The 12,132-nt window shown below is 41.6% G+C and overlaps 1 protein-coding gene across 3 annotated transcripts in view; it reads left to right on the plus strand.

The window, feature by feature from the left end:
- SAMD12 (sterile alpha motif domain containing 12) overlaps window positions 1–12,132 on the plus strand; it is a 195,670-nt gene that overhangs the window by 130,524 nt on the left and 53,014 nt on the right. The window contains exon 5 of one of the 3 annotated variants that reach the window (XM_063421793.1): window positions 4,365–4,423. The exons of the other annotated variants lie outside the window; for them this stretch is intronic. Within the exon in view, the coding sequence (XP_063277863.1) occupies window positions 4,365–4,423 (59 nt within the window). The remainder of the gene's footprint in view (window positions 1–4,364; window positions 4,424–12,132) is intronic. 3 annotated transcript variants of the gene reach the window in all.

Genomic DNA, 12,132 nt, shown 5'->3' on the forward strand with positions numbered 1-12,132 from the left:
ATGCACAACACACAGAGCTCAAAGAACAGCAAGACCTTCATCAGCCGAGCGAGGCAGTCCACGTGCTGGCCTGACCTTACTCCCCCTTTTTTTGTTAGGAGAGCAGGTTATTTGCCAGGCATTCTGAACTCTCACTATGAAGCATAGTTTTTCTGCTGTGCTTGTATCTAAAAGCTATCTACTTTTATTACTGTCCCCATCTGAAATATTTCAGGCTAATGAAACAATGTGATTGTTTTTATCTCCAAAGTACTTCATTTCTACTGATGAATGTCATACACAAGAACTCAAATCTAAATCTGAGTGGTTATCTCTGCTAAGCTGCTTTTTAAAATGAATTAGCTTAGTAAAAAGCTGGCAAATACATGCCAAACGTTTTGTGAGGATCGCTGATGGTGAAGTTTTGTTAAACTGCGCTTTTTTCAAGCAAGTGCAAAAATAGCAACTTTGGAAAACACGAAGCTGAGTCTTTTGCACAACTGACGCTATTATGAGACTGCATATAGCATTCTTTTTCCTTCTTTTCCCCTTTGAAAGCTGGACATCATCTCAGAAATGTGTGGAGGAAGTAAGGCTGATGCTTAGTGTGACTGACTGCTCAAGAAATAGGTACTATTTGCTATTTTAAGCATTAGCCAGTAATTAGGATCTGCAGCACTGAGTCTCATTCTCTTGTCATTAGTGAGGTCGTTAACAAAGATATGATACAGTCTTTTCCTCCTGTCAGCCATGTAACTGAAATAAGTGAAAACTTCAAATATTTTGAGGCCAGTGTTACACTTTTTGTGAACACGCCTCTGTGATGCCTGTCAGCAAAGTGAACTTCTGCAGGCTTTGGGAAACTGCTCCTCAGAGCCTTTGGGAATCCTTTTCACACCTGACTCTTGAGTATGTATTAAACACAAGATGCTTCTCTTTTATTCCAGCCCTTCTTGGGCTCCCTCCTTCCCTAGCAGCTCTGTGGGTTAGTGGGGTCATTCCCCATTGCTCCAATCCCCCCAGACATGTGTAAATGATGATATTGCCTATGCTCTTCCTTGGGAGGAACTCCCTACCACAAAGTCACCCCACGCTCTCCTCAGACCCCACCTGGTGACTGTGTCTTGCTGGCTGAAAGTTTGCCAGCATTTGAGGTACTGAAGTATCAAAAGCAATCAAGTGCTGACTGCTTGCTGCCTTGCTGACCTGTGGCTTGCTGTTTTTCTTGTGTCTCTGCATCTGCTGGTTGTCTTGTCTTTGGGTATGTCTGTACTGCTTTTTGCAGTATGTCATGAAGAAAGATTACCCACCCAGGCAGCTTAGAGGAGCCTACCTGCAGGAGGAAAAGCTTTGTGCTCTGCCGTTGTAGCTCCTTTTCTTGAGCCAGCTCATTTAGATTTGCATCGCTCTACTGTACATGAAACTCTAGTGCACAGACTCTTTTTTTTGCATTGAGAATGCACTTGACATAAGGAGTAGGGGAATAGTTCCATTATTGATAGATAAATATGTTTTCACATGAATTGGACTAGCAATATATTTCTATAAATTACAGATAGACACTATAATGACAGGAAAAACCATAGAATCAAGAATAACAGGTTGGAAGAGACCTCAAGGATCATCTGGTCTAACCTTTCTTGGCAAAAGCATGGTCTAGACAAAATGCAGCAGACCCAGCAGCCTGCTCAGCTGAGTTTTAAATTTGTCTGGTGTTGCAGAATTCACTGTTTCTCTGGGGAAATCATTGCAACAGCTGATGGTTCTCAGTGTGACATATTTTGCTCTTGTGTCCAGTTGGAATGTCCCCAGGAGTAACATGTATCCATTACCTTTCCTGTTTTCCCTGTGACTCCTGTAAAAAGGTAGGCTCCATCTTCTTTATAGCCATCCTTTAAATACTGAGACACAATAGTAAGGTTTCCCCTAAGCCTTCTTATCTCAAGGCTGAACAAACACTTATCTCAGCCTTTTCTTTTTTGTGGCCCTTCTCTGGACCCTCTCCAGCCTGTCCACATCTGTTTTGTATAGCAGGGACAGAAAGTGAAAGCAGTATTCCAGGTGTGGCCTGAAAAGCACTGACCAGGGCAGGATGGTGACTTCTTCATCTCTGCTGGGGATGCTTGTGTCGATGCAGGCCAGCATTCTGTGGGCTTTCTTTGTCACAGCACCACACTGTTCACTCATATCGAGCTTGTTGTCCACCAGGACCTCCAGGTCCCTTTCCACAGAGCTGCTCCCCAGACAGACCTGTCCTTGTTTAACCTCATGAGGTTCTTGTTAGCCCACTATTCCAGCCTATCCAGTCTTCCTGTGTCACTATGAGCCTAGCCAGAAAGACACACTCGGAGCCAGAGTTCAGGTTGATCAGAGCAGCAGGACAGAAGATCTCCCGCCTTGTTTATTACTTCTTATTTTATACTTCTCGCAAGGTGCTCATGGATTGGAGAGTGGGCATTCCCACCTCTCATCACATTGGTCAAGGAGGCTGTCATTCAACCTCCCTTCTCTTGGAGAAGGAATTCATAACAATGGCAATATTTACAAAACATGATCTACTGTTTACATTAACGAGCGTGAGAAGCTGCACACTTCTACTCTAGTATGAACACTCAGCAAACTAGGAAAACTCATGGTGACATTCCTGCAGGGTGGATCTCCCTTTCAAGGTGCCCACTTCCCACTCAGTTTAATATCATCAGCAAACTTCATTGGAGCACAATTTATCCCATCATCCAGATCTCTTGTGAAGATACTAAACACTGAAATGCCCTTTTTTTCCCCACTGGTGTGCTTCTTGTGCCTCATCCAATTTGTCTTGCCACTCTTCAGGACATACACAGCGTATTGTAAGTGTAGCCACCTGTCACCCTTGCATATCTTACAAAAATACTCTTATTAAGAGTATGATGTAAGAATTTTAATTTCTGATGTTCTGTTGTTTAATTTCAAAGACCATTACAGAATGAACTCTTAAGGAAAGTGCTGTTTTGGTGGTTCCCTGTCTCTTGTGTGTTTTAATTAATGTGTTATTTTAGTGTACATTTCCACTTTTTTTCCCCCTAATGCTGTCCACATTGGACCTAAGAAATTCCAGACTGCTAGAAAAGCGAGGGGAAGGTACGGAATACAAAACCTTGACATTTGAAGGTATTTTCCAGCTCTTTTAGCTATTATTTTGTGTTGCTGTTATACTTGCCACCCCCTGGTGAGAATGGCTGCATATGCATGGTAGAAGGCAGTGGCTCCTGCAGAGCTTACCTGCTATCCAGGGCAAATGGTAGGAAGTGTCACCTGAGGGTTGCTCTGTGGAGGATGAGGCATAGAGGCACCAAACCAAAGGCTGTAGGTGCAGGAACAAGAACAGAATGGCAGCTCAAGGTTCCTCCAACCTCCATTCCTGAGGAAAAATCCTCCTCTTGATGGTTTTCAAAACCCCATCAGCAAAACCAGTTCTCTGAGAGTCCATATGGGCAAAAGCAAAAGCAGTGCCAAGTCCAGTGGCTCCCTTCTTGGCTCTGAGCCCCTTGCAAGAGCCCTAATGGGACCTACCAGCCTTTTTCATCCAACCTGTATGCTGAAGACTGGAGGAAGATGTGATTTATTAGCTAGGACCAGGATGGATAGCATCATAAATCTCCTCTAGACAGCAACAATTAAAGTTGCCAGGGCGCTCTGCGTTGCCACATGGAGTCCAGGCAACTCTGGCCAGATTTGACTGGCTTGTTTTGTTAAATGAGGGTGTTGAAATGACCGTCTGGATTTTATTAATAAGTGTATAAATCTGAACTATAAGGGGAAAGAAGATGAACTGGTGCTAGTATATCTGTGACATATACTTAATAATAAAACTTAAACTCTTATACAGCCTGATACAAATTACTCGCTCTACTGCGCCAGTTCTGCCACAGCTACACATTTCATTTTTGCGATATGCTCTGCGACTGCTCCGCTAGTAAGTGCTGAGATGGGAGAGAAATAGATAGATAGATGCATCTGGTATTTATAGAGGACTGTTTTAATGGTGCTAAAAAACTGATGTGCTCAGCATTCCTTGCAGCTGCAGTTGCGTTCGTGTCAGTAATCCTATCAGGAGGGTTGCTGGTTTCCAGAGTAATTAGAACCCTGAAGCAAATCAACAGCAAATGAATTCTCTTCTTTTGAAGTTATCGTGTTTTTTCCCCTCTTTTAAATAGCCCTTCTCTGGGATAATTATGTACCAGTCATTATAACATTAAAAATAATTTTAAGTGAATGAATGCTATTTTTATTGTTGTTGTTCATTGCTAATTATTATGAACTAATTGTAATAGGATAGTCTTCTAAAAATCTCATTTCATTAGAGAATGGCTACTGACTTAAATTGTTTCCTGCCTTGATCCTAGGGAGAGGCAGGAGCTCCAAGCTGGGTTCATCTAAGCTGTGCTGGTGGCTTACAGCACGTGTGAGTAGAACACGAGTTGTTGCTCAAAGCCTTTTTGATGAACTTCTGCTCTCCTAGTGCTTAAGCCATAGGTTAAATATAAATTCAGATTACTGTATGCTTGCCACCAGGGAAGTGATGACAGAGATACTACATGATAATACAGGGAGGTAATAGCCTTCCTGTCTGGCTTTTTGTGACTTTGGGATGATACATTGTGCCCCAAGCCACTGGTTCCTGAAAAGATACTGGCAGGAGTTCAGAGGACACTAACAACCCGTGCAGTTGTCTAGGGAGGGTGTGACTAAACAGTGGTATCTTCACCATTTTTCTGGGTATTAATTCTGCAACATTTGTGGCTTTAGTCAGATGTTTTGTGCTCATGTAGTCTGAGCTACAGAGTATGGGCTACAGAGTACTGGGTCACCGTTGTGTAAACTCCGCAGTCTGGTTTGCCTTTTTTGACTCTTTATTTCTAACCAGATTTTCAAGATTAAAATCAGAATAGTAAGGATTACTTACAGCTGCATAAGCAAGTATATATTAATTGATGTTTCCTGGTAATGAGGTATGAGAATGAAAAGCCCACCCCACTTCTCAGATCCCAGCTTGAATTTTTAAGATTGGCTGTTAGAAGAAAAATATCTTTGTACTCACAAATTGCACACGTTCACCCAGAGCCACTAGCACATAATAAACATAGAAATATCTAGTGACACTTTCTTTAATGGCCTCATTCTTTAGACTAGAACCACAGCTTTTATAACTCAGATTCTTAAAATGCCTTTTATAATGATGTTTCTTAAACAGCCTTAGCTTCTGTTGTCCTGTAATGGCAATTCTTTCCTACTGAGAGGACCAAGACAGCACAACGCTCTGGCTATAACCAGGCATGTTCACAGAAATACCTGAGAAAGATGATGTGGAGGCTAAAGCTTCAGGGGGTTCAAATATTTCTGAACTTCAGTTCTAAGTGGAGTTCAGGAGATATTTCTATAGCATTGACTGTGCTTTGGACTTCCCTCCTTTCCTCACCCTTCCTGCAGTTATTTTTGGGTGAGAGATTTATAGCAACAGAGCAAATTGCCATGTTCAGTCTGAGCTCAACTTTCAAATCAGTCATCTCTGAGCAGGACCATATATACCCAAATACATAGGGGAAAGATAAGCCAAATCTGCTAATGCTTTAAGTCAATGCATCTGTGATAGAGCTCATAAAATTCTCTAAGCAGAATTATGATGTTGAGAGTTACGACTACTTTATGCTTGAATGAAGGCATCCCCTTGTTGGTTTGAGGGACACAACCTCCTACACAGTGACTTCATTCTTTAGGGTGATTTATCTTAATTTTCCTCAGTGTTTCCGTATTTTGAATTGGAGTTCATGTATGCTGAATTATAGTGTATAGACCTGGGGTCATCTTTTTCTGAACTCTATATTTTATCATACCTTTTTTACCTCTTGGCTTTTAAAACCATTGCTGGAGGAAGGAATGTAGTGTTGTTTTTGTGATATATCTCAGAGGCTATTTAGATAATGGTTTCTTGACAAGGAGGTGCTTTAGGGATTTTTTTTTTTGCTAAGTCTTTTTGTTCCAATTGTGATAAACTTGTGATGTATAACAGTGAAAATAAACCCCCCATAGTTTCTTTTGAAATGAGCTTAGGAGTGTGCCATCCAAATGCCTCATGCTGTCAGAGAAACCCTTAACACCTACTGCTGCAGACACTTCTGCTGATCCAGGAGTTTCTAATCAAGGAAGGCAAGGATAGATGTGTATCTGCCCAAAAAGGAAGAGGGGATACATTTACAAGAGAAAATTTTCTTTCAAGGAAAAAATGAAATTACTGCAGAAAGTCTTAAAATCTTATGGTGGTCTGCCAGGCAGCAAATCCCAGAAAGATATCTGATCACGAATGGCACTTTATGTCTGGTACAGGCTTCTGGCTGATATTTCAGTCAGCTGGACAGAAGTGAAGATAGAAGTGAAGCAGAGGTAAGGAATCTAATCGTTCAAAAAACACATGCTCACACAGCATTATCTCTCTTCTGAGGGAAAATGAACATAGCAGCTCACTTAGACCTATGGCAGGCTTGAGTAAGTAGTTTCCTAGTTCAGAGAAAAGTTAACAACATAGACAAATATACTCTTAATTAATTTTTACTCTTAACAACACATTAGAATTTGAACAATTTAGATGCAACTAATGGGACAAGAAAATAATTGCTAAAAAAATAAGGAGACCGTGATATTGTGCTCCTTGCAATTATTTTTAATACTAAATAAACACAGTGGTAAGAAATTTGTAATTTGTAGTTATTGCACAGCACTAAAAAGAGCAGTGTGATAGCCAGTGCCAGGTAAGCCCTCAATGAATAAACCAGTTTTTTATTGCATTGTGCAATGCTGCATTCTGACAGTGTATAAAAGGAGTGAATTTCAGTGGTGATGTAGGTGCAGTAAAAGACAATCACGCCAACCTGTTCCGTACTGGTTTTTGGAAGATGGAGAGAGGGGAGGAGAGGGGAGGGATAGCAATGTCTGTCACAGAGAAAAAAGGCAATGAAATGTGACCCTCTTTTAATTAAAGGGTCCCACAAAGTAATTTCCCCCTTTAACTTGTGATAATATGGTTTTGGCAGGAAGAGTAATGTGAACAAAACACTCTTCTTTATAAGCAAAATCAAGGAGGGCAGGCAAATTGTATTCAGTAGTAATTTGTTGGGGAATTTGTCATTTGTTTTTGAAGAGTGCTTGGAAATGGACAGCAGGAGTGGGGTGTTTCGCTTGTGCCTTGTGAATGGCAGCAGCAGTGGGGTTTGAAAAGCTTTTAGAGGAGTCAGGGGATATTTTCCCATGGGAAATTATAGAAAATACCTGTCAGTTTTAATGGCAACTCATCATTCCAAAAGGAGACTAATGTGCTCTTTGGAAGGATATTTTATCAGCTCAAAGTCCTCTTTGTGGTAACATAAAATAGAGTAAATATAGCCAAGGCAGTGAAATCTTATAAACATTTCTTCGGCTTGGGGAATTTAAAGAAAGAACAACATAGATTCCCTCTGGATTTTTGAACAGGGTATATAAATAAGTACAAAATTTTTTTTCTTCCTATTTTGATAATGTCTGATACATCTATCCCTTATTTTCTGCCCATTTATGACCAGACTGAATCAATGTGCTTTATTTCCTATTTCCCAGCCTAACAGTGCTTTCCTTGTGAAAGGTCTATTAAGGACATATGGCCAGAAGAGGTGGGGGCCCTTGCTTTTCCCTCACTGGTTAGTTACACTTTGGTCTGTATCCTTAGAGCTTTTAGAGAAGTGCACCATTCTTTTATATGGGATGTAAGAAAAAATAGAGCTGATATAACTTAATTAGTATATCTTGTCTCTCATTGTAGGGTCTGGCTTAGGAAGGTTTTTTATTTAGGCAAAATGCAGCATCTTGTTGAGCAGAGAGGCTGAATGACCCTGAAGTGGGTCTGCAATTAGCGAGCCATAGACAGGAGAAATTGTGCTGCATCTGACACACAACGCAGTGTTTTCCAGCCAGAAGAGACACATGCACAGTGCTAGGGAACAGCTGACAGCAAGCCTTTCTGGAAGAACAAGCTGTAACACAGCAAAACTTAATCAGTGCTGTCCTCCCTCTTTCCTGCTCTGTATGTCTTTATTTCTGCCTTGTGCATCTGCTGCTTCTATTGAAGACATTATTTTAGACATTAATGTCTAAACCAGGAATCCTACAGAGGAGTCTTGCAGGGTGATGGTTTAGGTGGAGGCAGTAGGCTTTAGGAAATGGCCAGAGGTTAGAGATGCAATAGTTGATGTTACTGACAAATCTGTTAAAACCAGAGGGAAGTGGAAATGTAAAGACATGAAGAAAGGCTAAGTGCTCATACCAGATTTTACTATTATAATGATAATGGTAGGCTTAGGTTCAAATAGCCTGCCTTGAAATAAATGGCAGCAGAGTCCTTTCCTTTCATCTGCAGATCCATTTTGGCCCATTTTCTTGAGTAGTTTCACCATTAAAACAAAAATAAAATATAAGCATCCCGCTCTTAATCTAGTCATTCCAAAGCAGGTGAGTCACTGCCATTGGGCTTGTCCTGCAGCCAGGTCAGAGGAGCAGCACACACTCACATGAAAAGAGGGGCAGAGGAAGGCTGGTTCTATCAGTAACTGTAATTAAACTGTAATTAAATATAATCTTCCTGAGTCATAGCTCCATCAATAACTAAGCAGTGGATGTGTCCCACAGTAATACCAGCTGGGCTTTTCTCTAGCGCTCTAGACAGATTTTCACTGCAGAGATGCTCTTCTCTAGCATAGCTCAAGTGAGAGTGGCCCCTGTGCAGACAAAGCCTGAGCTGTTTGTGTCCCTATTCTAACTGGGGTCACACAAAAGCATCCTTCATGCTACTTACTAACTAAATACTCAGATAACCCTGATGGAAGATGTACAGCGCTGCCTAGTTGTTTGCATGTGTCACAAGATGATTGTGGGGACTGTGTCACATTTTTAGGGACTGCTGCAGTTCAGAGGTCTCCAGTGTCTGCCCTTTGGTTTCCAGAGGACACTCAGTCATGCTGCCAGACTGAACTGTGGAAGGGGCACTAAGGCAGAGGGTGATGTCCTTTTTTAGAGATTCTTCCTCTTCCTGGCCCTCCAAATGCTCTTAGCCTGGCAGTGAGGTGGCTGCATATTTGGTGGAGTGTGAATCAGCCCTGAAGAACCTCTTCAGCCAGCAGTTGCTGCTGCTTTCAGTGCTGCCCTGAGCCTGATGATCCCTTTGTGAATCTTTAATACTGATCCACAGTACTAAGGGTTGTTCGGATTTTTTTCTGTTGCATCAAGACATATTCTGACCCTCCTTCCCTTTCAAGGGAAGAGAGGACAGGCAGCAACTATCACATCTCAACCTTCTTCCCATTTGCTGCCTGTAGCTCTTTCACCCTACTACAACAGCTGGATTTCTGGCCTGGCACCTTTGACTTCGTAGTCACCTGATTATCTGAAGCTGTTACCTGATTCTAAGTCAGGATTGCCATGTCCATCAGCCAGCTTCTCCTACATTTTTTCCCACTTGTGAGGATGTTTGGCTTGAATCTGTTTTTGTGAAAAGTGTTTCTGTTCTGCCATTTAGTAATATTTGAAATGTTCCTCTTCACAAGTCCACTGGTACCTTTGACAAGGGCAGAGGCATTTCTGGCCATCTATGAGAAATATCAGAGGAAAAAGGTACACTGTATCTTTGCCACATGAACATCATCTTGCAAATTCTAAAATTTAATAGCAGGTCTTCCTTTATTATTATTATCATCATTATTATTGTTATTATGTTTGTTGTGTTTATTATGTTTATTTAGTTAGTTTGTTATTTTATTTTATGAGTCTCATTGCACCAAATTTGTTCTGTTTTTTGTGAGCCACCATATGGCATCAGTGGAAACCTGGTGAAAATGTATTTATCATCTCACAAAACATATATAAAGATGTCAAACACATAATTTAATTAGAAGAAGTCATTCTCTTTAAGATATAGTCTTACGAATTAGTCATTGGGAGCTTCTGGAGCAAGTCTTAGCTGTCTGGCAGGGGGTAGCATGAAGATATGTGTCACGAGTCAGGATGAGGTATAAAGGAAGTGTAAAAGTAGTGCTATTTCAGGTATCACAAATCAGTTCTGAGTTCCTGAAGATCTTCAGTGAAGTATTTCATTCTTATCACTTAGGAAAATCTCTCTTGGAACAGAGGAGCAAATGAGGCACAATGGAGTACTGTTTTCTTGGTGCTGGAAGTGCACAGCCATGGCATAGTACAGCCTGGGGTTTTCCCACCAGACTTGAATTTTACATCTGGAGTTGGGAGTCAAGAAACCCCTTTTAATCCACTGATTTGGATAGTCTTCCAGAGGGCAGTTCACATTTGAGGCAGTATTATTCCTCCTGTCAATATAAAGTAATCAGGTTCTAAATTTATGAAGTAGTTTATTTAAATGGTTTCAGTTTTGTAGGATGAAGCCAGCCTGTGAGATCTATCTCTGCAGCCTGGCTGAATTTGCTTGGACAAGAATTTTCTTCCAGGGAGTGAAGAGTTTATGGAGAAGCCAGGCAGTGCCCTCTTTAGAAGAGGAGTGCTTGCTCCACAGCTCTCCATTTATGAAAGTGTTTGGTACCATTACTCCTTTGCCCAATACTTAGGTCAGTCATTTCTCTGGTTAAACACTCTTCCTGAAAGTCAATTGCATCGTTCCTTCTCCATGCATTAAATAGGAAGCTAATACATTTATTTTTTGTTTCCTTTGCTGTGAATGTTACATAAATTCATCTGTGAAGCCAGGTTTGAAGCAGGTCTAGTCAGCATCTGCTTCCAAGTGCTGAGCCCCTGCTGCCATAGACATGTCCATGGTGGTAGCAAGATCCCCATCTAACACAACAATGGGAATATTTAGTAGATTGGTTCCATTTTTGAGATGTTTCTTTAGTAGTTTAATGTCATCTGGTAGATGTTGCTGCAGCTTGTCCATCCCAGCTTCTTGCAAGTTTCTAACTCCTCTTTTGGAACTCAAACAGCAGTGTAGAGAACTAATTTAATGAGTTGATCTAGACAGAAAATAGTCACTGTAAAGACTAATGGCTACTAAAGCATTAGGGAGTTTGTGTACTGAAACATTCATCGTTAGCAAGCTTTGCATCATCCAAGTGTGTTCTCACCTCCTGCACACACACAGGCTTGTTCGTGTTCCATTTGGAGTGTGGGACTGTAGGTTTTCCGGTCCATGTTCCCACCTTCCTTTGAGAGACAGTACTGCCAAAAGTAGGACCTGTACTTTTTGAAAGGTGGCACCTTTTGTATTTGAGCTTGCAGGAATAGCTGCAAAAATTCCAGCTCTTTTTCCAGATCGTCCTGCTGCATGTGCAGTGTATTTGTGTGGGAATGGTATGTGCTGGAATGGCCTTCTTTGAAAATCTGTGCTACAATACTTACTGTCAGACTGATCCAGACTGCAGTGGTGGAGCAGCTTACCCCTGTGACAGCAGCAGCACTGGCAGCTCAGTTTGCTTCCCGAGGGTCTGCAGTATCCTGTGCCAGAGGCAGACAGGGTAGATCAGCTGCGGGTTCTGTCTGTGGTGAAACAGGAGTTGGTCTCTTCCCGGAGGATGGATGGGGAGTTCAGTGGTTCCCTCCTTCCACAGAGGGCTCTGTCAGGTGGTTTGGATGATAAAGGGCCAAGTGAGCAGAAGGAGAGATGGGATAACCCTAGGGGAGGTCACCAGATATCACAGACTTCACCTTCATGTGGGCCTCTTTTTGTGCTTGGAAGACAAATAGGCAAAAGTTCTTTCTTTGTGTATTTAGCAGTTGATTGGTGGTGGTAAGAGGACAGTTTATCAGGGGAGTGCTTTCTGCTACCAAAGCTTTCCCCCACGACTTCAGTAATGGTTATTCACCTAGAAAGTGCCTTTTCTCTTTTGTGATGTTATTTAGCACAGGCTTCAATTAAAAGCAAGTCTGGGGAAAATAGGGGTGGTTGCTTAGTAACCAATTGCCTTGGGATCTGGAAAGATACCAAGAGCTAAGGGTTAATTTTTGCCGGTGAAAGTAGGAATGTCCAGGGATGTGGGTGGCAAAGATTTTAAGCTAAAAAGATCTAGGACGTGGTTCAGAGACGCAGAGTTCCCACTGGGTTCTCTCTCCAAATAACAACACAAGATAAAT

This window comes from Prinia subflava, chromosome 1 (genome assembly GCF_021018805.1).
Source record: "Prinia subflava isolate CZ2003 ecotype Zambia chromosome 1, Cam_Psub_1.2, whole genome shotgun sequence".
Taxonomy (NCBI): Eukaryota; Metazoa; Chordata; class Aves; order Passeriformes; family Cisticolidae; genus Prinia; species Prinia subflava.